At 38.2% G+C, this 25,949-nt stretch overlaps 3 protein-coding genes and 1 non-coding gene across 6 annotated transcripts; all 4 read right to left on the bottom strand.

Moving 5' to 3' along the window:
* Positions 1–968: 968 nt before the first annotated feature.
* si:ch211-89o9.6 (zinc finger protein 37) lies at positions 969–13,785 on the bottom strand. Of its 2 annotated transcripts, XM_058381884.1 has the most exons (10): positions 13,165–13,785; positions 12,233–12,357; positions 11,410–11,509; positions 11,078–11,181; positions 8,833–8,941; positions 6,228–6,313; positions 5,956–6,058; positions 1,707–5,780; positions 1,550–1,631; positions 969–1,426 (listed from the first exon to the last, which is right to left on the bottom strand). In XM_058381884.1, exons 1-8 carry the CDS (start codon positions 13,454–13,456, stop codon positions 4,936–4,938), a joined length of 1,764 nt encoding a protein of 587 aa, XP_058237867.1. In that variant the 5' UTR covers positions 13,457–13,785; the 3' UTR covers positions 969–1,426; positions 1,550–1,631; positions 1,707–4,935. The 2 variants fall into 2 exon arrangements, with proteins under 2 accessions (XP_058237867.1, XP_058237859.1); XM_058381876.1 differs by having other exon boundaries at positions 1,550–5,780.
* trnak-cuu (transfer RNA lysine (anticodon CUU)) lies at positions 2,691–2,763 on the bottom strand. The gene has a single exon. It is a non-coding gene; the product is annotated as a tRNA-Lys (tRNA).
* A 1,063-nt stretch (positions 13,786–14,848) lies between the features above and the next one.
* Positions 14,849–19,485, bottom strand: dok1a (docking protein 1a). 2 transcript variants are annotated; one of them, XM_058381959.1, is made up of 6 exons: positions 19,118–19,485; positions 18,325–18,389; positions 17,708–18,007; positions 17,530–17,602; positions 16,997–17,169; positions 14,849–16,625 (listed from the first exon to the last, which is right to left on the bottom strand). In XM_058381959.1, exons 3-6 carry the CDS (start codon positions 17,810–17,812, stop codon positions 15,726–15,728), a joined length of 1,251 nt encoding a protein of 416 aa, XP_058237942.1. In that variant the 5' UTR covers positions 17,813–18,007; positions 18,325–18,389; positions 19,118–19,485; the 3' UTR covers positions 14,849–15,725. The 2 variants fall into 2 exon arrangements, with proteins under 2 accessions (XP_058237942.1, XP_058237933.1); XM_058381950.1 differs by lacking the exon at positions 18,325–18,389 and having other exon boundaries at positions 14,850–16,625.
* Positions 19,486–21,243: 1,758 nt separating this feature from the next.
* Positions 21,244–25,672, bottom strand: paip2b (poly(A) binding protein interacting protein 2B). The gene is made up of 4 exons (XM_058382257.1): positions 25,521–25,672; positions 22,766–22,923; positions 22,431–22,604; positions 21,244–21,908 (listed from the first exon to the last, which is right to left on the bottom strand). The coding sequence occupies exons 1-4, from the start codon at positions 25,525–25,527 to the stop codon at positions 21,852–21,854; spliced, it is 396 nt and encodes a 131-aa protein (XP_058238240.1). The 5' UTR covers positions 25,528–25,672; the 3' UTR covers positions 21,244–21,851.
* Positions 25,673–25,949: the final 277 nt, after the last annotated feature.

Here is a 25,949-nt window from a genome sequence, read left to right as displayed (position 1 = left end):
AACCCAGAGGTCGATGGATCTCTGCTAACACTATTATTTTTTGCAAACTCTTTGAATTTTGTACCTATTAGTGACGCTGATGTAAATTGCGGCCTGTACCCCTCATTTCACAATGTTGGACCTCTGGTTTCCCCGTTTTAAGCTTTGGCATTGGAAATTCAGAAAAAGATGCCCATCATGGGGCTCGAACACAGGACTATGAGATTAAGAGTCTCATGCTCTACTGCATGTAAGTGGAAGCGGACGCATAGGTCAGTACTTAGTAAGGAAGCTAGGGAACAATAGTCTGTTTCGGGTGGGGAAGAAAGGAAAAAAATGAAGAAGAAGGGGAAGGACGGAAAAAGAGAAGAAAAGAGAAAAAAAGAAACTTTTTTTTTTTTTTTAAAATGTGCTTTGTTACAGAAAACTCACAAATAATTCAAATCCCCCTCCCATCCACATCGAACCAGTTTGAATCCCACCTCAGACAAGGATTAAATTAATTAATATAATTTAATTCTGTTTTGAAATGGCAACTGTTAGTCTACAGAAACCTTCCTGCTGTCAAAATGAGTCAAGTTCTAACTCCTGTGTATTTAGTTGACTTCGATTATTTAATTATCTGCAAAATATGGTTCCTCAGTATAACCTACTGTTAGAAATATATATATATATATTATATATATATATATATATATATATATATATATATATATATATATATATATATATTTTTTTTTTTTTTTTACAAAGATAAGAATAATACAGCACAAGACACACACCATAGCAATATACATAAGTGATAAATTATTATAAAATAGTAACAAAGTATAGAAATCTATAAACAAAAAACTACCAATATTTATATTATTAAATATATATGTTAAAGCACACACCTAAATATGCAGTAACCTCCCAAAACTTATAAATAATGATTAAACAAAGAATACATTCAAATCAAGTCAAGTCAAGAAGCTTTTATTGTCCTTTTGACCACATATGGCTGATGCAGTACACAGTGAAATGAGACAACGTTTCTCTAGGGCTCTGGTGCTACATAAACACAACAACATATAATTCTTTTGTCACACAACAACATATCATTCTTTTGTCATCATCTCTGTCACTGGACAATAAATTCTAGCCTTGTCCTGGCTATGTCCAGTTGCTGATGTCCTAGAATGACCACACTTTCTGCATGTGTTGGCCTTCCACTCACCTAATGTATGCAAGTGGTTGACGTGGCACAGGTGTTTGAAATACTGTTGGAGGAACATGTCTCAGCTGATGGACCATCACGTAGGGTGGAGTGCTGCTGGGCTGGGGAGTGCTGGTTGCTGAGGCTCCAGGGTCCATGTCCAGGGTCCGAATGTGGGTTCAGTGTGGGGACTATGCTTCATAAAAGTGCTGGGCCCAATGGAAACAGCACCAGCTTGCGCCAGTATGCCTAAAACAACATGATGAAAAAAATATACATTAACAGTCTACATATATGGCAGTAAAATTTAAGCAATGGGTAAAGAGTTTAGGTGAGATATTTCAGATATAATATACTGAGATATTTACATACCAAATTCTCCTCCATAACTTGAGTGGGAGAATCTGAAAAAAAGTGATGAGTGTCCACAGGCCTGCACTGGACATTTACTTATCTGTAACATTAAAAAAACACTGTCAGTTGGCACTACAGATTACATGGTTTGGCTTTATGTCTTTTCTATACATACCCTCTGGTGAGGAGCAGGTCTGTCCCCATCTGCAGAGGGCCACACACCTGTGCTGGAAAACTGCCATGGCCTTACAAAATTTTGAGGCTTCAGTAGTCAAAAATCTGTGAAAGTTAAATTCAGCATGTTGAATTGAATAATAATAAATGATAATATACAATAATTAATAAAATTAAAACAAACAACATGCAATTCCGTACAATTACCAGCCCTCTTAGATTGTAAATCGTAAATAATAATGCACACTATAATAACAGTACACTATGATGTATAATAACAGTGCACTATACTGTATAATAACAGTACACTATGATGTATAATAACAGTACACTATGATGGATAATAACAATACACTATGATATATAATAACAGTACACTATAATGTATAATAACAATACAATATGATGTATAATAACAGTACACTATAATGTATTTATAACGCAAATAAATACATGATAAACATCGAGGCATGGATTTAAGCAAAAAACAGCTCTCACCTGGCACGGTATAATGTTCCAAAACCTCCTAAAATAAAGGTTAATCAAAGCACACGATTATAATAGTCCAAAAGTTATAAAAATAAACAGGTAAATATGCGATATAAGAAAGCACACACACTTTGCTATCTTGCCGCTGTGAAGCACCGTAAAATAAGTGAATGGTAAACTAAAGACTTTTGGAAATTTTTAAAATCATATTTCTAAAATATATGTCAAAATAAGTTTTCTCACCAAAAACCATTCAATTTGCTGAAACAGAACGTTATAACCAAAATAAGACTGAAAACTGACACCTGGTGGACGAAAACCGTATCACTCTTGATGGTAGGGGGACTTGAATTTTTTGTGGATTTTGTGTAAAAAAGCATGTTTTTTTTATATAAATTGCGGATCGTAACCGTCAAAGCTTCCAAAGTGGCTCCTCTAGTTTCCCTGCTTTAAAGTCTTGCTCCGTCGTAGGAAACTGAAAAAAAAAAACTCTCATCGCCCAACGTGGGGCTCGAACCCACGACCCTGAGATTAAGAGTCTCATGCTCTACCGACTGAGCTAGCCGGGCTATGAAACGCTATGTGAAACGCTACGTTTTTAAAAAATAAATAAATAAAAAACAAAAAAAACAACAACAAAAAGCTTGTCATATTACCAAAAACCACAAAGTCTTCTGTCCTAAAGACTATCCCGTGACCATTACTAAGTACTCACACACGCTACTCCTTTCATATACACTATGTAAAGAATGTGGACATCTGACCAACACACACACACAGACACGTGGTTCTAAACTCTGAAGCACACAATTATATAGGATGTACTTTTTGTTTTAACAATGTAATATATTACGATTACCGCTGTCCATTCTGTCATATTCATTACAAATATATAACTGATTCCTTATTAACAACAAGGAGTCAAGTAATAGTAAAAAAATCCTTGAGGTCTGCAGTTACTTTTTTTGGGGGGGGGCATATATGATGCAGTGCCATAATAAACAGTAGAAAAGTGGACACAACTCAAAACTACATGACAGTTTCCACAATGCTTTAGAAACATTATTTATGAATTTAGTATTTGTCCTTGACAGGGCAGACACGTGCTTGAGTCACAAGATGTTAGCTCGCCTTTGCAAAATAAAGCTTGGCACATTCTGGGTAGTCTATAGTCTTATAAATATGGTGAATATTCAAAGAAAATCTATAGTTATGAGCTCCCACAGTATAAAGATTATCCGTCCAACATAATAATGCCCCTGTGCAGAAAACGAGCTCTATAAACAAATAGTACCAAGGTTGGAGTGGAAGATCTGAAGTAGCCTGCACAGAGCCTTGACCTCAACCCCACTGAACACCACCTGAATGAAGTGGAATACTGACAGCGGTAACAGTAACATTAATGCTCTTGGGACTAGAAAAGTGGAGGCTATTATTTCAGCAAAATAGGGACTCCCTCTAGAATGGGATCACATATGGGTGTGTGGGTCAGGTGTCCGCAAACTTTTGGCCATATGTTAAATTAAAAATAAATGAGACAGAAAGCATCAGCATATTAAAAATTATACACTTTTCTTTGTTAAATAATGTTTTTTAATCTTACATTGCATGGAGTTTCCTCCATATAAGTCCCTGTAAGTTATAGAAAAGTAAACTATAGAAATAATAATGTATTAGAAAGAGTGCATTAATATACACCTGTGTTTTGAAAATTACTTTCTAACCAAACTTTTTTAGAAAATTAATCAATATCTTCTGACCAGTAGAATTCTCTGAATTCATAAGCACATTCTATCGTTTAATTTTGGTAATTCAATTACCATTCACACTGTGAAGTGCCTTGCCTGTGGAAGTATACACAGGGTTCACTTCTGTTTTACAAATGATTCCAACGTTTAATGGGATCTTTTTCATTTCATTATTTTACAGTGAGTCAGCATACACTGGAGGTCATGGTATCATTGCTATCATCATTTTCTGAATCTATCAGATGAACACGTCATGGTGTTGAATCATAATTGGATACTTTTTCATCTGGTTCAAACATATTGCTTTGTTTTTGTCTGCAGAAAAATTCAAGAGGTAGAATGGTGTTTGCGATTTCTAAAATCTTAAAACAGACCAAGTTTCCAGTTAACAATTAAGGCACCAAACCAATAAAGAGGAAAGCACCATATGTCTTTTACAACTTCAAACTCTGTTCATCCTCGTTCATCCACACTTGGGGTGGGCGATAGGGCAAAAATATCATATCATGATATTTAAACAAACCATCATGATACACAGCATAATTTTGCTGAGGTTCTGCTAACACACAAGGCCAACACAAGCTACTATATGTTCAGAAATATTTGTCCGTGCATTTAATGAAGGAAGAGGGGAAAAGAGGGGAAAATGAAACAACTGGATGAAAATAATATCCTGTCAGTTACATTTCAGAGTAAAAAAAGAAGTGATAAAAGCACTGACACCTAATGTTATAGACGAAAGGTGTATCAAGACATTATTATATCAAGATATCAATATAATTTTGTCATATTGCCCAGCCCTACTCCACACTGCAATCTTCGACACTGCATGTCTTTAAACACTTTTAGTTATTGTCTAATAATTACTGGATCTATCTGATTTCACTTATACAACCGTTTTTTTTTTTTTTTTTTTTTTAAACCACACACACAGATTTTGTGCATTATATTTGCACTTTTTCCAGCGTGAAGGACCATATGAGAGTTTTTTCCTTACACTCCCCCACAGGAAGCTGACTGTTGATGTGTCCTGAGATTGCAGATCCAGGCAAAACGCTTCCCACAACGATTACACACAAACGGTTTCTCTCCAGTATGAACTCTCTGATGCTTCTTCAGGTTTCCTGCTTCTGTAAAGAGCTTCCCACAGGTCTCACACTTGAAAGGTTTCTCTCCAGTGTGAATGCGTTGATGAGCCTCTAAGTTAGACTGCCCAGTAAAAGCCTTTCCACAGTACCTGCAGATATAACTTTTCCTCTTGCCCTTTTCCATGCGCCTTGGAAGCTGTAGCCCAGCAAGGGAAACCCCAGGATGTGGTAAGTTTGGAATAGCCTGAGTGAGCTTTGCTCGGTGTGCTGCATCTATTCGTGTCCTGTTAAAGTGACTGAACTGCTGAGTATGGGCTTGACTTGAAACAGTGACTGTGCTCCACTCTGCCTCCGCTCTATGAAGCCCTCTGGCATCCTGAAGCCTGTTCGATGCAGCTTCTTTGTGCCTCCCCCTAACAGACACAGGTCCTGGCTGTACCAGTACACAGTCTTGGTCTTGCTCTACTTCCACAATATAAGAACAAGATGGCTGACTTTCAGATGGGCTATTTGCAGCCCATCGTGGAAAAGAATTCTCCAGCTCCTTTGACCTCTCATACAGCGTACTATTAGTCCCTAGCACATCGACAGACATTACTGTTTTTCTCTGAGCATTCTGGTTTGAAAGTGGGATGTTGCTGCTCTCATCTTGGAGATGAGACTGGGAAGAGTCCCACACCTTGACTTCTCTCTGAGGAAGAACTGGCTCACGTGAACACAGAGACCCAGCAGTCTGGGAGTCTACCACATCTGGAAAACAGGAGAAATGCATCAGTAATGTTGGTTATTTTAAACATTTTTGTTGCATCTCCTTTGTACTCCAATGATACAAGAAATAAGAAATAAATTATTTTATGGAAAACTCCAATAAAATGTATTTATTGGCTCTTTTCAAGGCCACTAAATGTACAAATGTCTTACTCACTTTGTATAGTAATCTGCATGTCTGCTGACTGAATGGAAGTTCCCTGGTGTTCTACTTGAAGTCTACTTTCACCCTTCACAAGGGATGACTCCAACTCATGAGACTGAAAACAAAAAAATAATAATATATATATATATATATATTAACAAAAAAAAACCCTGCATACAATATTTGCTACTGAGTAAAAACAGACTTAGCATTATGAAGATTCTGTGGGAACGAGTACAGAACTCTGAGTGTAGAGCAAGACCAACAGTATTACCCAAACTGACCTCTGGTACACTGAGGGCTAATTTGATCTGTGCAGGTGACGAAGAGACTCCGTTTCCACAAATGTCTGTGCTGGACTCCACAAATCCTGAAGAACAGACAAAACCTGAATTAAGTTATAGCAGAATATTTTTTACATTTTTAAATGTTCATTTAATTTACAGTAACATGACAGTGAGTGTATTAGGTTTCTCACACACACACACACAGCTATACATATTAACAGTGAAAAACACCAACATGAACAGGAGATTATGATACAATCATTCCATAATTCCCCAATATATTCCTAATCTAATAGATATATGGATATACAGATAGATACACAGTACTGTGCAAATGTTTTAGGCAGATGTGAAAAAATCCTATAAAGTAAGAATGGTTTCAAAAATATATATTTTAATTGCTTATTTTTTATTAAATAAAAAATGCAAAGTGAGTGAAAAGATCTAAATCAACCTTTGGCTTCAAACCAGCATCTTGCACACTTTGTACACTTGCATAAAGTCAGGGATTTTGTAGGATCAGAGTCAGGTGTATGATTAAGCAGTTACACCAAGCAGGTGATAATGATCATCAAGTTCATATGTAGGTTGAAACATACTGATTATCTGAAACAGAAACAGCTGTGCAGAGGCTTAAACCTGGGTGAGGATCAGCCAAACTCTGCTGTTAAGGTGAGGTTGTCGAAGGCAGTTTCATGTTACAGGTCATACACCATGGCAAGACCTAACACTGCAACAAGACACAAGGTAGTTCTACTGCATCAGCAAGATCTCTCCTTCAAAGACTTCAAAGCAGACTGGGGTTTCAAGATGTGCTCTTCAAGCTACCTTGAAGAAGCACAAAGAAACGGTAAATGTTGAGGACCATAGACGCAGTGTTCAGCCAAGGAAACAAACGTAATGTAGCAGATGAAAGACACATCAAGTTTACTTCCCTTTGACATTGGAAGATTGCAGTTTGACATTGTAGTAGTGCCATCAGCAAAGAACTGGAGGAAACCAGTGAGACCCAGGTACTCCCATCTACTGTGCAGAGAAGTCTGGCAAGAAGTGGTCTTCATGGAACAATTGCAACCAAAAAGCCATACCTCCAACATGAATATAAAGCTAAGCAACCCAACTATGCATAAAAGCAACTATAGTGCAGAAAAATAGCACCAGGTGCTCTGGACTGATAAGCCAAAATTTGAAATATTTGGCTGTAGAAGGAGGATGTTTGCCAAAGGGCTGGAGAGCGCTAAAATGAGTGTGTGCAGGCAACAGTAATGCATGGTGAAGGCTCCTTGCAAGTTTGGGGCCGCATTTCTGCAAATGGAGTAGGAGATTTAGACAGGATTAATGATGTCCTTAAAGCTGAGAAATACTGGTGAATACTTACCCATCATGCAATAACATAAGGGAGCTGTCTTATTGGCCCCAAATTTATTCTGTAGCAGGACAACAACCCCAAACATACAGCTGGAGGATTTGAAGCAGCCCACATCCACTGTGGTTAGTTCTCCAAGATATCTGGAACAACCTACCTGCTGAGTTCCTTTAAAAACTGTGGGGAAGCGTACCTAGAAAAAATGATGCTATTTTGCAGGCAAAGGCTAGTCACACCAAATACTGATTTGATTTGTCATCTGTTCAGTTACTTTCCATTTTGTTAACTGATAAAAAATAAACTATTAACACTTCTGTTTCTGAAAGCATTCTCTATAGCATTTTATTTTTACACCTGCCTAAAACTGCTCACTGAAGCATCACAATGTTTTATTCTTTTTTAACTTTTTAACATTAATTAAAATGTAAGTGATATTTTGGTAATTAGAAGGTTGCTTATGAAATTACAGAACAACAATCACTGGACAAAAGATAAAGTACACTTTGTCTAGTATAGAAATAAAATGTAATAAGCCATTTAGGAGCTGAAAGAGTTGACTTGCCAAATGATCTGAATCACTAATATTTAACTTTATATACAGTCCCCTCCAAAACTACTGGAACACCAATTGATTTGTTTCTGTTATAACACCAAAGCAATTTGGAATGGAGATCAAAAGACGAATATGAGAAAGGCATTTAGGATTTCAGCTATTTGTTTCCTGGTATGTACAAGTAAACGAGTTAAACAACATAAAACTCAAAACCATTATTTTCAGACCCAATTTTTAGGTAAGTAAAAAGATCAGACAAGATATGTTTTAAGTAAATTAAAGCATTTGCAAATTCCTTGCTTGCAATAACTGCATCAAGCCTGCAACTCACTGAAATGTCTTCTTCTTATGTAATGCTTTTTCACAGCAAAAACAAGGCCAGAAGAATTATAAATGAAAATATAGCAACACTAAAGCATCATAAAACATATCCATAATACCTTATGTACCAGCCCAAACAATCCAGTCTGCTTGGATATCAGCACATCACAGGGGGGAGTTAGGCTGATCTACAGCATAGATTTTTACTTGCATTTATTATTTTAAATAGGATGCTGCAATGTTTCATTCTTTGCCTAATCAGAAGCAAACAAACCTTGAATAAACCAAACCTTGAGAGACAGAGTATGATGTGTGGCCTAGTTACTGTATTTCATCACTTCTCCTAGCGCGCCTTGACTCACCGTCTTGCAGGGTCATGCCACCACGTGTCTGTCTTTCTTGTTCCTCCATCTCTGAATGCTCTTCCTTGATGAACAGCACGTCTGGCTCTTCATCATCTGTCTTTTGGTGCTGTAGTGCAGACACACACACACACACCACACAAAGACTGAGCATTACCACAGAGGCCTGATGTTACATACACAAACACAAACAATGCAGAAACCTATGAATTAGATTAGATGGTGGTGTGTGTTACATGTTTGCTTTTGTAACGCATTTGGAAAACAATTCATAAGACAGGATCGGCCTCCACAGATGTATCTACATCATTGTAGAGCATAGTTTTGCAGTATGTTCCAAATTTATTTACAGTATAGAAAAAGACTTATGTTTCTAACTAACATTTAGTCCATAAATTTCACAATTAGCCCAAGGGTAAAGAGTGTTAATAAACTATTTGGAAAGAACGGAAGAGAAAAACACACGCTTATCATATGCAAGAATAATTCACCAGTGTGTATTTTATGGCATACTTCTAGCACTTACATCTTATTCATGTTAGAGTTCACATTCTACTGGATGCATTGAAATGTGCAGATGTTTAATGGTTTTGTTGTTTGGACAGGCATACACTTTAACATACAATCCATTATTTTAGCTTAACACATATTTTTCTATTCACACTTTGTTCCTAGTTAATGTTCTTACAAAATGCATATGGCTACAGACACATACCCAGGAGATCCAGATTGAAACACACAATAAAACCCATGTTCAAATGTTTCTACAAAGGGGCATTTTATTGAATATTGACCACTGAATAACAGTGTTTGCTGATAATTTTTGCTAGTAGCAAAAGAGTTGTGATTAAATGTTACAAGTATTATTTGGTTGACTAAGAGGTGATTGACAAAGCATAATTGATCAATTATAATTAAGGTAAGACAAATGCCAGTGTAGATCCCTTCTTAATTCTTCCGCTATTGGATAGTCTTGAGTTTCATCTGAAGCTATTTGGATAATACTTCTAACCTTGTCATAGAGATAATACTTTGAGAAAGAATATTTATATGTAACTAAAAGTTTTCCTCTCAAAGGAGCAAACAAATGCACTGATTAATTGATAAAGTTTATTTTGGAGTCATACAATTCCAAATAGCTGCCACTAAACCATGTCTGTCTGGGCATGAAAGTAACTATAGATCCACATTTTGATTACTTAGTTGAGTTTAAAAAAAATAGAAAAAAGGGGGAAAAAAGAAAAGAAAAGTGAATCCCACTTAAATCAAGCAGTACAGACTGTAAAATACTTGGCTGGACCAAATTCAGAGCTGATGCTTCTTATCAGAATTCCAGATGTCTGTAACAATATACTATACACAACCCACAGTTGCATGCAGCTTGATCCATCTACATGTCCATAAGTCACTTTGGTCAGTTGTTGATTGGCCCAAGGGACAATAGTTCCTCTGTCGTGAGCATATCAGGGTGGTATTTTTGCTGATGGGTTTTGAGGTTTCGTATCCAAGCAAATGCCTTCCCGCACTGGGTGCAGCTGTAGGGCCGTTCCCCTGTATGAACTTTCTGGTGCTTCTTTAGGTTTCCAGCTTCGGCAAAGAGTTTCCCGCATGTGTTACAGCGGAAGGGCTTCTCGCCCGTGTGGATACGTTGGTGGATCTCCACCTTCTTGGGGCGGTTGAAAGCTTTTCCACAATATTTGCAAGTAAAGAGTTTCTCGTTGTGAGCTCGCTCAGGCCTTGCCTGTGCAATTCTTGGCTGGTATAGACTAATGCCTTTGGTATGCTGCCAACTGTCCATGTCTGGTATAGCTGAAGATGTTGACGCCATCACTGGAAAGTCACTTGTCAACCGTGATAGGCTGGATGAAGGCATGCTAAAATTATTATGGTGCTCTATTCTTGAGATGGGGTATTTATGCAAAGTCTGGTGTATTGTTGATTTCTTACTGCCATCCCAAACAGTGATGTCATCCCCTTCCTCTGCAGACTCAACCTCTATGATCTCTGGTTTCTGTGGCAGATGAACAGGTTGACTCTCAGTTTTACTGTCACTCATCAAGTAAGAACAAGAAGGATGCTGTGGGTCCGTATCGTCACCCCCTTGCATAAATAGCTCCCCCAAAGGAGCGCAATCCCCACTTACATCAAACTCTGCCTGTCCCTGTCCTCCCAAGGGCTCCTGGGATAACCCTTCAGCGTTCTCAAACTGTGGCTCAGATTTAAGCACTTTGTCAGATCCACTGACCTCCAAAGCCTCGTGCCGTGTCCTGGAGTTCTGACCATCCACTTTATCCACTTGAGCAGCACCATAATCTGCCTCCACACCCTCACATACAGGTTCTGCCACTCCTGAGAAAGTGGGAAATAGATACAATAGGTTATAACCATACATACTTTTAGTTAACAGTATTTAACATTTATAAAGGAATGCTTTATTTCTATTTTCTATATGGCTTTATTCCTTTTAAACACTGTTGGTTTTCACTTTTTTTAATCATAAAAAGATCTATATCTCATTTTAAAAAATGAATAATAATAATAATAAATAACAATAAAATCTTTAATCTATCTACTTACCATCTTCTCTAATGAATAGTTGCTGCTGTGTGTGGCCCTCATCAGATGTCTCAGCTTTGACAAGTACAGAGTTCGGTCCAGCCTGGCTGGAGTCTTCATGCTTTTGAGATAAAAACAGCAGAAGCTAAATATGGATGCAAGACATATTTTGGTGTATATTTAAAATCCAATACATTTTATTTATTTCTTAAAGCAAACCTGAATTAACTACTCAGTTCAAGTTAGTGGGTGTGTTTGAGCATCAAAGTCACTCATGTATTTTGAATCCCTTTTGGCTCTTTTATTAAATAGATACATGTCAGTGTCACACAGCATCAGTGGCCAATCAGAAAAAAAGAAGGAAAAAGAAACCAGAGCTTGTATCTGTTTTGCACATGAAGGCTAAAATTAATCACTCCATGGTCACCTTTTATATTGGTGGAAATGACTGTTCATAGAAATCCTGCTTTACTGCATACATGTTTACCAAAGAATCTATATTTTTTTAAAATGTATTTTATGCTTCTATGAAAACGTAAGAGGTAACAATAAATTTAAAGGGTAGCTCTGAGGTACACAGAGTTACTGAGGTACACAGAAACTATTATTTTATACTTAATACAAATAGAACTCTATATACACACACAACAGGGCTTCATATACAGTTTTGTGATGCTTTCTTGCTTTGCAAATATTAGACGTGTTAAAATGAATAATGAACAGATTATAATAACTGAATAATAAACAGTTTAGTTACATCAGGTGTTTGTGCAGGTTGTTCAACTGAATAATGAACAGATCGGTCAAATCAGGTGTTTGTGCAGGTCGTGTACCCTTTGCTTACCCCATTCTCATCATGTTTGATGACTGGATGCCCAATAGAAACATCTGCAGTGGAAGGTTCCCCATCTCTCCAAACATCCTCATTTAACTGCCTCCCGTAGAGTTCATCTTGATTTGGAAAAATATCTTGGAACAGAAAAGCAAAACACAACAGGACATAATGAATATGCAGCATCTATTGTGCAATTACATGGAAGAACACAAGTGTGTAAGAATATTGCACATTCTTATACCACAACACAGCTAAATTCTAAATTCTTAATTCTGTAGATTACATTTCTGTAAGAAGGAGTAATGGCAGCTGCAAGGCATTAACGTATGGTGACTTCTATAATAACAACTCAATAACAGGGTCTTACAAAGCAAAAAATATACATCAAACAAGCCTAATTTTAGAAGTGGGATTTAACAAAGAAAGCATACAATTGTTAATATAGCACTGCTCAGTCATCAGAGACACCACTTTATAATTGTCAATTTCCCAAAAAGTGGAAAGTCTCTGGTTTGTAACGCAGAGAGATTTACTGTTTATCCTGGTAACTGTCACTGAAAACGGATAAATAGTTAAGACTCTGAGTTGCTGAAGAAAAGATGAGGGGTTCAAACCCCAGGACCATCAAGCTGCCACTGCTGGACCCTTGAGCAAGGCCCATATCCCTCCAGAGGAACAGTATCATGGCTGACCCTGAGACTCAAGTTCCTAACAAGCTGGGATTTGTGAAGAATGTGCTGTAATGTATATGCAACAAATAAAGGTTTCTTCTTCTAAAATACAATCGCTGTGACACTGCTGCGGTATAAGAGCAAGAAAACACTTCGGGACGATTAATTCTGGGAAATAATAATAATAACAACTTCAGGGTGAATGATTGTTTTGCCCTAGAACAGTAGGCCCCAGTCTGTTTTATTCCGTACAGATATCGCGGTACATACCAGCAACAGGAGCTCTGTATTTGTCTGATAGATTTGCGCTCACTTGGACTCTACTGGAGCGATTTCCTGAGCTTTCGCGGATTCTCCTTTCGGCGTAACCTCGGGCCATTCGCAGCTCCATCAGATGAAGTTTCCTTTTCAGTGCCTTGTTTTCGCGCTGGCACTGAGACATCTGCAGGTTAATCACCGCGTAGTCATCGTCCACCAGTTTACAGATTTCTGCCACGGCTGCGTTCGCCAGTACCTCCATGATGGAGGCTAGCTGAGTCTGAAAGGCCAGACGATTCGACATAATGAAAGATACCGGAAACGACACACGGCCGTCGTTTCTTTCACTGTGCGCAAAAACGGGCCGTTTCGCTCGGATCCCTTTTAGTTTAAAAAAAAATAAAGACCGAACTAGGATTCGATGATACAATATAACCGTATTGTTGAAACACCGTCGTCTTGTTGCCGTTCGCCGGTGACGTCACGAGCACTTCCGGCTGCCCTGTAGTAGTGACGTCGAGGATCCTCGTGATGTCTGTCACGCTAGAGAAAGGAATAAAGCACTGAAAGCGCACATCCACATTATGCACGTTTAATCTCATAATATCATTACGTAGGCTACATTATAGCTGATTATAAACATGATGAGCAACTCATTCATTCTTTCTCAGTAAGCTATTTATCCTTGTTAGTGGTGCGCTGGATCCGGAGTCTATGCTACACTGGGCGGCGCAGAGAGCACTGTTTCTGAGAGTGAAGAACTGAAAAGTCAGAAATTTGTCGATTTTCGTTTGCTTTTGACTGCCAAGAGGACGTGAGAAGTGAGCAAGCACCCCCTCCCCCGATCAGGATTAATTTATTTTTCTAGATCCACATGTGACCCCGTTATTGTTCACACGATGTCACATGTATTAATTCACACATGCAGTTTCAGGACACAACACCAGGAAGAGCTGGAAGAGATTTTTCTTTTCTTTCAGCTGTCGCCACCTAGCGAACACATTATAAGCTACAAGTTGCACTCTCTGTTTCAAGGTCCATTGGGCTTTATATTGACAGAATGAACATTTAACTTAATATTAAAGGTCCAGACTTTCACAAGCTGGAAAGAACATGTTTAAAATGCTGGGCAGGGACCGTGGGACAAGCCAGACTAACAGAAAAAATAAATTACAGCTTTATAGTGTAATCAATTAACTGTCCAGTGATAGCACATTGTAGTAACCATTAACAATATTAACTGCCAGTTCTACATTAAGATAATACAAAAACGCATCATGGGAAGTATCTAGACTACCTCATTTGATAACACATGGAAGCAGAGAGGAAACACAACTTATCTAGGCCTAACCCAATTTAAATCAAGTCAAGTAGATCTTTAGTGTTATCACCACCATATACAGTGTGCAGTACAAGGTGATGTGAAATAACATTTCTTGTAGTCCCAAGGTAAAACCCACATGTATGATATGCACAGTGCTGACTGGACATAAGTGCAATAAGAAAAAAGAGGCATACAGGAAAAGAGTAATGGGAAACAGTGGGTTGAGTCCACAGGGGAGAAGTAGAGCATCAATACCCCATTCACAAAAACATGTGATAAGACATCTACATGACATTAATACAATAAGGTTAAACAAATATGATGCTGCAAACAATTAGACATTTGTTTCAGATGACAAATTCAGACAAAAATCTTTTCATTGTTTATTAACATATTTATATTAGCTGTGGCCTTGATAACTTAAGTACAAAAAATATTTTGTGATTTTAAGGTATTAGTGCATCCTGAAGGATTATTTCTTGATGTGTTTTTGACTGTATCAACTTGGAAATTCAATACAGAAAAATGCTTTGTGCCCTATGGTAAGTACACTGAACATGGTTATATAAACATCTTGCCTAAACAGGCTTCTCTGTTGGAAAATATGCCTGAATCATCTCTGAAGCAGAATACTAAAAAGAAAAGAGTCCTTCCAATTGAGGACCTGTAAATACTATATAATTGGTTTTGCCATCTATATTTTGCTTTCTCAATTGTATTATTTTCACAAGACAGCAAATACATAACCACTCAAATATATGAGCAAGGAATGTATAAGGCACCAGGATGTGTCTACCCTAATGAGTTTAATTAGTACAAAAGTAATGGTCTTAATTAAAGCCAGGTAATAAAAAAAAATCTAGACCCACAGTCTAGATTCAGAAACCCATAAAGTTCCTATGTAGAACCCTACAATAGGAGTTCACAATCATAAAGTATTCCAAGTAGAAACATTTTATAAAGTTATAAATACTTATACCACAGCAATCCTGAATTCTCAGTATGACTGGTCAGAATTTGCAGATTTATTTTCTACAAAAGCAGATCTCATAGTAGTTCCAACTGACCAAGGCAAATCACATGTTTATAATAATGCTCTTATTCTAATAAATTATATTAACAACTTATTCAGAGACTTGTATGAGAGGCAATCCACTTTCAGTGTAGCAATATAAAAACTTTAATTTATATGATTATTAAAAAACATTTATGAATGGGTAGTATAACCGGTAGAAATGCCATCGCTCTTTTAAATTAGTCCTAGGTCTTCAGACATTATCTCTTGTGCTTTGTAAATGGTGCAGCTGTCATGAGGCTTTGTGGATTTCTTTGGTTTGTTGACTTGACTATAGATGACTTCCTCTGTCATGTTTCTTTGTGTGTTCTGCTTACTGTTTGCATCACTGGTGTGAATGCCCTCCTGTGCTTTGTGAACTGCACAGACCTCTGGTAAACTGTAGATAGGTTCTTCCTCATTCTGAACCACACTTCCTTGTTTCTGTGATGGGTATGGTGTGACATTAGATATCTCAGCATACACAGGTTCTGGCTCATTGATGCTGACATTATGAAGTGTTTCTGTTGATTTCGCCAGATTAACAGAGACATATTTTTGGGTACTAATAGTAGGCTGAATAACATCAACAGGATCCGAATACACTGGTTCCAAGTTCTCATTATAGCGATGAGCAGGACTACTGTTTTTCTCAGTGCCTTGTGATCTGACTGATTGTGTGTGCATATACTTGTCTAACCCAAAAGCATCAACAGGACTTGAGTACACAATTTCAGGCAAATAAATGGAGTCACCAGAATGCCTCTGTGTTGTTTGGAGAGAGCCAGCAACATGTTTGATGCAATCTGACTCAACTGATCCTATTGGACATACAGAACTTGAGTGCACTGGACTAAAGCTGGAGTCAGAATAGGTGTTGTTGTGAATGTCCAGCAGGTTGCCACTGCCTGGTCGTTTAGGCAATGAGGAGCAAGGTGAGAGGACAGCAGAGCTACTTCCAGTGACACCCAGACTCTTCTGCTGCTGGATGGCCAGTTCCATGAGACAGAGTATGTCATCACCTTGCTTAGTGTCAAATATAAAGGCCCCAGGGCCAGATTCACAGCGTCTGCCTGCCTCAATCGAGAGCGTAATCTGAAAAATTAACCAGGAAGAAAGAACAAAATTGATGCATTGGGCTATAACATTTTCTGTGATAGGAAATAATCATTGTAAACTAATCACTGATTTTTAAGGTTTAACTTGTCTTCTTTCTTTTTTTTTTAAATTATAGAATCCATAGTATATACAGTACATAACACAATATCTACTATAGTAAAGAACATTATGTCCATATTGTCAGTTGGCCATCCAACCTCACTGATATAAGTGAAGTATAGGTATGGAGTGAAAGAAAAAAATTACAACTACATAATCTATAATTCATACTGGAACTTGTGGTCAATGAAGAATAATGACAGGCATTTAAAATTCGAACAATTTAGGCCCACTTGCTCCTTACTAACCTTGTCTCTTCCAAAGCGGCGCAGTAGCTTGTAGGGCCATGACATCACTCTCTGCTTGCTGTCAGTGTCCTTGAGTATGAGCATGTCCTCACCAACCTGCAAACAATATGCTCCCTGCAGGCTACAGCGCAACGATGCCTCAGACTGCTGTACAGTCACCGGAAACTCAAACACTGAGGGGAGAGGAGCAATGACATTCAGCAGGAGATCAAAGGAATACTTTCAGATTAACTTTCAGTGTTGTAACATTTTAGTGATTCATGAAGTGATTCAATGAGTTCAAGTAAATGTTGATAGTTTGGTTACAGTTTGGTTTGATTTTTAGGCTTTTAACTGAGCTGCTCAACCCATCTGACTAATGAAAGAATTTGATTAGATTTTACGGAAATGTGCACAGTGTATGCAGTGTGAAAGGAAATATTCTTGCACATTCTCCTGCCATTTTTTGAGACATGTAGCATAGAACAACATGTATGCTTTCACATGTACATGAACAAGCATATAAAAACCTAAAACTGAAACTTAAAACCAACCTTCTTCTCTGGAAGCATAAATTTCATTCTCTTCCATCTGTAGCACGGGCTGTGGCGCATTACTACTGTTCTTCTGTTACATTTAAAAAGCAGGACACCAAAGACAAATGAAAAGGTTAAATGAAAACAATTTTTTAGTTTTACTACATTTTCCAAGTTAAAATGTTCAAGTCATCACCTGAAAGGCAATTTCACAGATCTTCTCCACCCACTCTCCACAGCCCTCTTTCTCTACAGCAAACACCAGCTTCTTTTCATCTGTACCTACACAAAAGGCTGCCATATTGTCCCCAGGCAGGGCCTCTGCATGTGGGGGGAGTCGAACTACACTGATACAGTCAGCTAGCCTTATAATCTTGCGATCTGGTTGCTTACGGACAATAACTGGTGATCGTTCCGGACCTGTTTCGGTGAGCTCCAGTCGAGCCACACCATTACGGCTGTTTGGGTAAAGGTTGAGCCAGTACCGCTTCCATTTCTGCACAAGGAAATTGGGAGTCAGGAGTAGAGAGAGGAAGGCATGCAGAAATAGGCTTTAGTTAAAACAAGTATTGACAGTTTTGGCAACATAATAGGTGCTATATGTTTATTCTTCTAAATTCATAGCAGTGCTTTTTTTTTTTTTTTTTTTTTACCAGTTACATTTGTGATACAGGAGCATACACACAATGCAAATAATAGAAGAAAACATAAGCAAATATAATTAAGATATTTATAAAAAATTAAAAATAGAATTTAAAAATGAGCTGTAGAGGTGAACATATTTCTGATATGCTTAGTTCACAATTTTCCAACCTTGGTCCTGGAGTCTTTCCTTGTTTTAACACACCCACTTCCACTTGGGAAGGGCTGATAATTATCTGTGTAAATGATTGGAGCAGAAATAACACCAAGACGTGTAAGACAGAGTACTCTAGAACTGTTAATGAATTATTAAACGGTTCCTCCTTTCATGCGTCTGAGGGTAGGTGTGTGCTTGGGGTTGGGTGCTCGCTACAACACATCATGAAAGTGTATGAAACTGCGTCACCAAAAATGTGCTACATTGCGAAATAAACTGAGATCTCCGCTCTGTCTTGACATGTTGAAACCCAGCCCACAACACGTCTTTCATACCAGCACATAACTTTTCTTGACGGGCTGTAAATGCAAAGACTTGTCCTGACAATAGTGAAAAATGAACCTCAGATTTTATACAACACAGAGTTATATATGCTTTCTTGTGTGGGTAACTTGCTGGAATAATAATGAAATCGGCAGTAATAAAAGATCTGAGTAAGTCTTTTTATATATATATTTTATATATATTTTAAATTCCAAATTGATTGTACATCACAAGCTATTCTACTCAATTCTATTCAACTTAGATAGTTTACTAGTTATTATAGACATTTTATACATACATACATACATACATACACATACACACATATATATATATATATATATATATATATATATATAGAATTTGCTATATTTAGGCTTATATAACATCCCATGTAAAATGAGATGTTACTTTCCAAACTACTTTAAAAAGTGCAAAATTAAAGAAAACAAAACTTCTTTTTTTTTCTTCTTAAAGTCTTACCTCAGAATATTTATGGTGTTGTAAGTGAACCTCCCCTCTTTTCACATGGGTATCCATACCTTGTTTAAGTTAAGGTAATTTAAGTCCAGGTGGTCTGAGCTGTCCAAGAAGATTTGAGTTAATACAGTTTGAAGATGAAAACCGACTTGTTTCTGGTGTGTAAATGGGAAAATTTACTCCGCCTTTAAAAGGCGAGTTTTTATTTTGCCCAACCCTTCCACAGCTTACATTACCTACCGTATCTGGCTCGAGTATCGAGATAACGTCACCGCACAGCATCACACAACGTTCTGATTGACTTATGCCGATCCCAATATTTAAGTGATTTCATGCATATTTTTTTTAATTAGATATGATAAACCTTTATTTGTCCCACAGTGGGAAAATTTACATTCTTTCTCCAATACAGAATATTTCTAACATTTATCTAAAACATTTGCATGACCAAAAGCCTGTTCTTTTCCTGAGAATGTATTTTGGACGTCTTGTGTTACTTATAAAATACAACAACCTATTGAGTCCCACATTTATTGGGCGTTGTATATTACAATGGAATACAATAGAGTAAATGGGGGAAAAAAAAAAACCCAAACCTTTGTATTACATCCTGTTTACAGACAAGAATTGTAAAAGAAACCGTCCTGTATGTAAACAAAATGAACTTCAAAAGCCTTCTGGACTGGTTTGTATAGCACATCTCACAAATGCTAGATGATATCATGTTCCTCAAACCATTACTGAACAATTTTTGCAGTGTAGCAGTGAGTATTATCACTCTGAATTAAGCCATTGCCATAGGTGTGCATTTGGTCTGCAACAACGTTTGCAACATGAATAACAGGACTCAAGTTTACCAATAGAACATTGCCCAGAGCATCACACTGCCTCTGATGGCTTGCCTTCTTCCCATAGTACAGCCTAATGCCATCTCCTCCCCAGGTAAGCAATGCACACGTACCCAGCTGTAAAAGAAAACATGATTCTTCATACCTGGCCTCCTGCTTTACCACTGCTCCATGCTCCAGTTCTGTTGCTCACATGCCCATTGAAGGCCCTTTTGGAGGTGGACAGGGGAATTATGGGCAAAACTAATAACACTTTATATTAAGATTCATAAAACTGACATTTTATATATTTAATACACAACTATGAACAAACACCAAGTTCATCATTTAAACACAAGCAACGTTTATGCAATATCGCATGTGCAAGAGTGCGGTTATTCTGAACATTGTCACAGCTGTGGTTCAGCTGATTTGTAAAGGATATAGTAATACGGAGTACATTTCAGACATAATATAGCCAAATATGTTTATTTTGTCTCCAGTAATGGAAGTAGATCTCAAAGAAGCCACAGCGGGACCGTATATTGTGTGGTGCCAACACAGCAACTCACTGACATCCTGATAGTTTGCTGCATGTTGTGCCCACACTGCTTTGTACACTCCCATTAAAAGTTGCTTGCGGTGCAATCGGCATTGCTCCTTCCTTTTCATCTTCAAGTTGTATTTCACGAAAAATGTATCACTTGCAATGACTGCTGATTATGCTACTGATATGTCATTACCTAGTAACAGTTTCAGTGTAAAAACTATATCTAGAATTATAATTTTATGTAGTAAACACAGACAAGGGGAGTGAAACTATAAGCACTCTTGGCAAGCTGCTAATCCAATCAATTTAGTGGACTAGACCTACTGTTGTATTATATCACAGCAATTTGCTAATGATTGGAATGTTTTATGCGTTAATGAATAAAATATTGCACATTTTTACAGTTGATGTAGAACATACAAGATAAAAGGACCGGTTTCCATTTATCTAAACAGTAATTCAGGATTACTCATCAGCCATAACTAAAACTTCCAGTGCCATCTAAACTTTCTCAGCATTATCAAACTGATTTATATATTTACCACATCACTGAATGAACCTGAAGCCAGAGAGACAGCCTCAGTACAATTTAGCATGAACAGAAACTTGCGTTGTCCATCGTCACCATAATGATCACAAGAATTTGAACAATTTATACTTTCTAAAAATTTCTCTGATGCAATACCTGACAATAAAACACTTCAAGTCATTGCAAAACTATATGCATTAAAACCCTAGGCAAAACACAAAGCTGGAACCCACGCTTTTATTTCATTATGCTTTTTTTTTCTTCATTTTTGTAAATGCAAGTTGCACAGTGAAAGGACTTCAATTGAAGAAGAAAAAATAAACACATTAGAAATCCCTTACAGGAAATCAGCTGCCATCAGCTCCAAAACACTTTGAACTGGTCCACCTGCTAATGATCCTTTTTGCTGTGTCAATCATTCTTCATCCCGCCCCTTTCCCCTCCCACACTAATGACACATTTCCTCCCTTTAAAAAAAAAGACAGGAAAAAAGGAAAAGAAAGGAATTAGAAGAAAGTTTTAACAATGTCCAGGGACAAACTGGTAGTCACTATCACAATAGTGGAAATAACATAGTTGCCTCTCAGAAAGCTAGTCACAAACTGAAGCGGTCCAATAGGAGCGTTACTTGGATTTCCCAGCCCACCCCATTATCCCGCCCAGGGTACACATGGAGACAAATAAAAATAAAAAGCTTATAGAAGAGCATCAAAACCCCCCACCCCACCAACCCCACGCACACACCCCAAATTTAATTGAGGCATGAGTTGGGGGTGACCACTGATCATCAGCAGTCACATAAGAGTCTCTATGAGGGAACCCAGTAGATCCCTAGTATTTCACTCCTGGCACAAACTCCTTCGCTTCTGGGTTCAAACTGCTTTTGCGCTGAAACACAAACAAAAATACAATATTGTGAGACCAGCTTTAGATAAATGAACAGGTTTTTTTTGGGTTTTTTTAAAATGAGGGGAGAAAAGTACTACAAAAAAATAAAGCACTGGTGGTCTTGAGGTCTCTGCCTCTTAATCCTCAGTATAACTATAGTTTCATTGTGGAGTTATGCAGAAATGTAGAAGTGACCGAGATGATTAAATGTCTCACATCTCTGACCTTTCAACATGGAGAGATCATTATCTGATGATTCAAAGTTAATATGTTGTGGACAGATGCATCTGTCTGTCTAAACTACAGTGTGCACATCATGTGGCGAGGTGAAGACACAGGAGTGGAGGGTTGATATCCACACCACATATAGTGTGCACATAATTCTCACAGACAGCTACTGGTTTTCATTAAAATTTAGTTTAAAATATTCTGAGAAAGAAACTGAATAAAATACTGTAGCTATTATCATGACTTGAATTGTAACCAGAGTGTACTGTTGATATACAAAGTTATAGAACTTACTGCAATGTCCTCAGCATTTGAGTCATTGACCGACAGCCCGCTGAACTGTTGCTGAATGTGTCCCACTCCAGAAGGAAGGTCCCGTGCAGGAATGAACCAATCTTGATCCTCTTCTTCTAACATTTCCTGGAAACAGCGCTCCAGAAACTCCTGCTCCAAAAGTTCTTCCTCCACCTGGATGAATTTAAGATGAACTATACTTATCGATGTAAGTAGGTTTTTACTTCTTATTTTACTGTCTTCATCACATACCCTTTTCAGATCTTTCTGCAAACTCTTTCATTCTGTCCATCCCCATATAAAACCCCTTGATTTATATTGGAATTAACACTAACCTGCCTGTTGTACTCCTCCTCATTCTCCATCCACATGTACTCCGCAAAAGGGTTGGCTTCTCCTTCCTTGTGTCCATTCAGCATGCTGTCTTCTTTTCCAGAGCCACTGCCACCCCCTGGTGTCTTTGCCACTTCAGGACTGTTAATTTCTGCAGGCTCTGAGGGAAATTAAACAAATGAATATTCTCATTAGAGTACCTACTTTAATCACCAAAAGACTGTGGGTGTTTAAGAAAGGTATACGTAAAAGCAGCCATAAGCAAATCTGTAACCATGTACAGCCATTGAGGCCTTTTCAGACCCATATGGAAGGAGATGTGGCCCTTCAGTTCCCACAGTATAGTAAATACTATGAATATCTCAGGTTAAAAAGAAAAACAAACTAAAATATTCCACCAGCACTGCTTACAATTAGGTTTAGACAAAAATGGCTAAAGACCATAAGCACTGGTGGATTTGACATTTTCTGAAGAATACTGAAGACTCTGTAGCTCACAGGATTTTAGAATTTGCCTAAACCCTGCTGCAGACATGGCTTGTATTTTGTATAACCTAGTAACAGTGAAAGTTTCAGTTATTGTCAAATGTCTGAATAAAACAGTATTGTATTCACTTAATAATTATACAGAAAAGGAAAGGCTGAATTTGAGCAAACCTAAGCAAAAAATTAAAAAAAATAATTGCACTACTGGCAGGGTTCTTTTTTTTTTTTAGCCTGACAATATATACTATATTGCCAAAGGTTTTGAGACACCCCTACAAATCATTGAATTCAGGTGTTGGGCCTGGCCCCATAGTTCCAGTAAAGAAACTCTTAATGCTTCAGGATACCAAGATATTTTGGACGATTTCATGCTCCCAACTTTGTGGGAACAGTTTGGGGATGGCCCCTTCATGTTCCAACATGACTGGTGGATATGTCCATAAAGACATGGATGAGCAAGTTTGGTGTGGAGGAACTTGACTTGCCTGTCCTGACTTCACCCCGATAAAACACCTTCGGGATGAATGAGAGCAGAGACTGCGATCCATTCCAAAACTGAGACCTCTGCCTTTATGCACATGAATGTAATTCATGCCAACCTTTGGAGCTGTAAGAGCTCTTCAGGGAAGGATTTCCACAAGGTTTAGGAGTGTGTTCATGAGAATTTTTGTCCATTCCTCTAGAAGCATATTTGTGAGGTCAGGCACTGATGTTGGACAGAAAGGCCTGGCTCACAGTCTCCACTCTAATTAATCCCAAAGGTGTTCTATCAGGTTGAGGTCAGGACTCTGTGCAGGCCAATGAAGTTCCTCCACACCAAACTCACTTACTCATGTCTTTATGGACCTTGCTTTGTGCACTGGTGCACTGCAGTCATGTTAGAACAGAAAGGGATCATCCCCAAACTGTTTCCACAATGTTGGGAGCATGAAGTTGTCCAAAACATCTTGGTATGCTGAAGCATTAAAAGTTCTTTTCACTGGAACTAAGGGGTCAAGCCCAACTGCTGAAAAACACCACCTGAATTCAATGATTTGGAGGGGTGTCCCAAAACTTTTGCCCACATAGTGTAGATAGGAATATTCAGTATGCTCATGAAATCATTGTACAACAAACCACAAATCACTAGTTACTGACTGTCTAAAATATATTAAAGATACAAAACACCAGTAATTTATGTAATTATAGGGGTCATGAAGGAACAGCAGGTAGTGTGGCGCACTCAGAGTCCCAGGTTCAATCCTGATCAATCCTCAGGCGCCTGTATAAGCTGAACATGTCCCTACCTGAAACATGCTCATAGGTGAACTGACGATGCAATATAGCTCCTAGGAGTGCAAGTGTGTGAATGAGCATGTGTGGTTCTGTGAAATGGACTGGTGTATTCCCTCATTTCTGTCCAATGTTTTGGAGATTCACAGGGAAGAGCAAAAACTCCATACTGAACATGAATGAAGGGAAAGGGGAGTATTTCAGACATGGTTTAGTTTCCTCTTTACTGTTCTCAATAACAGGGGATCTTCAGCAAATGCAAGTCTAGTTTTAAGCCCACACCTTGGGATCCTGGGCAGTTTTAGATCATCTCAGCTCAACTGACATTATTAAACTCCATTCATTTACAACAGCATATACATTGAAGTGTAAAGTACACGGACTTTTTACTACAGTGTTGTTGCAAATCGTTTGCTAATGCATCCATGTCCTACCATGCGTTTAACATAAACTGGACAGAACACGTTTACGCTTGTTTCATCACTTCCGTGAGGAAAAAAAAAAAGCCCAAGCTTTATGCTCGAGCCAGGACTTGGGCACCAACACTCATTTAGCACCTGAGTAATGTAGAGTTAGGGGTATTCCGTGATATATTAACCATAAACAAAGGAGGAAAAAGGTTAGGGTATTTTTGATTCATGAAATCTCACCCAAATATCGCGAGATCTCGAAGCTGGCCGATGTCGAAGTTAAGAAACAAGGCCTCAGCGGCGTTGCTTTTTAACATCAACAGCCCCGTGCTCTTCAAGGCATCCAAATTAAGCTATTTTTTTTTTTTTAAAGATAACTTGGACATTATCCGCTAATCATAGTACACCAGGTTGAAAAGGCAGTACAAAACAAGCGATAAAAATAAGAGTGTTCCAAGGAACTAACCACACTTAGCTAGCAGCTAAAAATACAGCGCGTGTTTTTCAGTGAGTAAAAACCCAGCTATATCACCCGACGGTCGTGTAAAAACAAGAAGAATGATTTTTGTAAATATCTAATATGACTTACCAGGCATTATCCCGACGCTTTTATCCCGAATAACTCCAAAACAACTCCTGTGCTAGATTAATTTTTCTTTTTTTTCCGCCAACACCGTTACCTGGCCAGCCTTCAATCCCACGTCAGGATCATTCATGTGAAGCTGCATTTGAAACGTTAGTGAGCGCGCCCCCTCGCGGCTTCCCTGCGCCATCACAGCTGTACACGCGACCAGGAACCAAGAGAGGGCGCGCGCGCGCGCGGCTATGATAAACATGGCGAGCTACACTGCATTAGCAAAAGTTTTGGGACGCCCCTCCAAATCATTTAATTCAGGTGTTGTTTTTCAGGGGTTGGGCTTGGCCCCTTAGTTCCAGAAAAAGGAACTCTTAATGCTTCAGCATACCAAGATATTTCATGCTCCCAACTTTGTGGGAACAGTTTGGGGATGCCCCCTTC

This window comes from Hemibagrus wyckioides, linkage group LG03 (genome assembly GCF_019097595.1).
Source record: "Hemibagrus wyckioides isolate EC202008001 linkage group LG03, SWU_Hwy_1.0, whole genome shotgun sequence".
Lineage (NCBI taxonomy): Eukaryota > Metazoa > Chordata > Actinopteri > Siluriformes > Bagridae > Hemibagrus > Hemibagrus wyckioides.
The sequence above is the reverse complement of the archived record's forward strand: the minus strand, read 5'-3'. Positions and strand labels throughout refer to the sequence as shown.

Bases quoted from the DNA above. Each gene is read 5' to 3' on its own strand.
- si:ch211-89o9.6 (XM_058381876.1), bottom strand. From the start codon at position 13,456: ATGTCGAATCGTCTGGCCTTTCAGACTCAGCTAGCCTCCATCATGGAG. The intron at 6,314-8,832 runs GTGAGTCAAGGC...TCTGTTCTTCAG, and splicing joins TGGCATGACCCTGCAAGACG to GATTTGTGGAGTCCAGCACA. The intron at 5,781-5,955 runs GTGAGTAAGACA...CCTGTTTTCCAG, and splicing joins CATGCAGATTACTATACAAA to ATGTGGTAGACTCCCAGACT.
- dok1a (XM_058381950.1), bottom strand. From the start codon at position 19,174: ATGGATACCCATGTGAAAAGAGGGGAGGTTCACTTACAACACCATAAA. The intron at 17,603-17,707 runs GTGATGACTTGA...TAAATGTAACAG, and splicing joins TCTGTGAAATTGCCTTTCAG to AAGAACAGTAGTAATGCGCC. The intron at 16,626-16,996 runs GTTAGTAAGGAG...TTAATTTTTCAG, and splicing joins GCCGCTTTGGAAGAGACAAG to ATTACGCTCTCGATTGAGGC.
- paip2b (XM_058382257.1), bottom strand. The intron at 22,605-22,765 runs GTTAGTGTTAAT...AAATTCATCCAG, and splicing joins AGGAGGAGTACAACAGGCAG to GTGGAGGAAGAACTTTTGGA. The intron at 21,909-22,430 runs GTAAGTTCTATA...TTTGTGTTTCAG, and splicing joins CAAATGCTGAGGACATTGCA to CGCAAAAGCAGTTTGAACCC.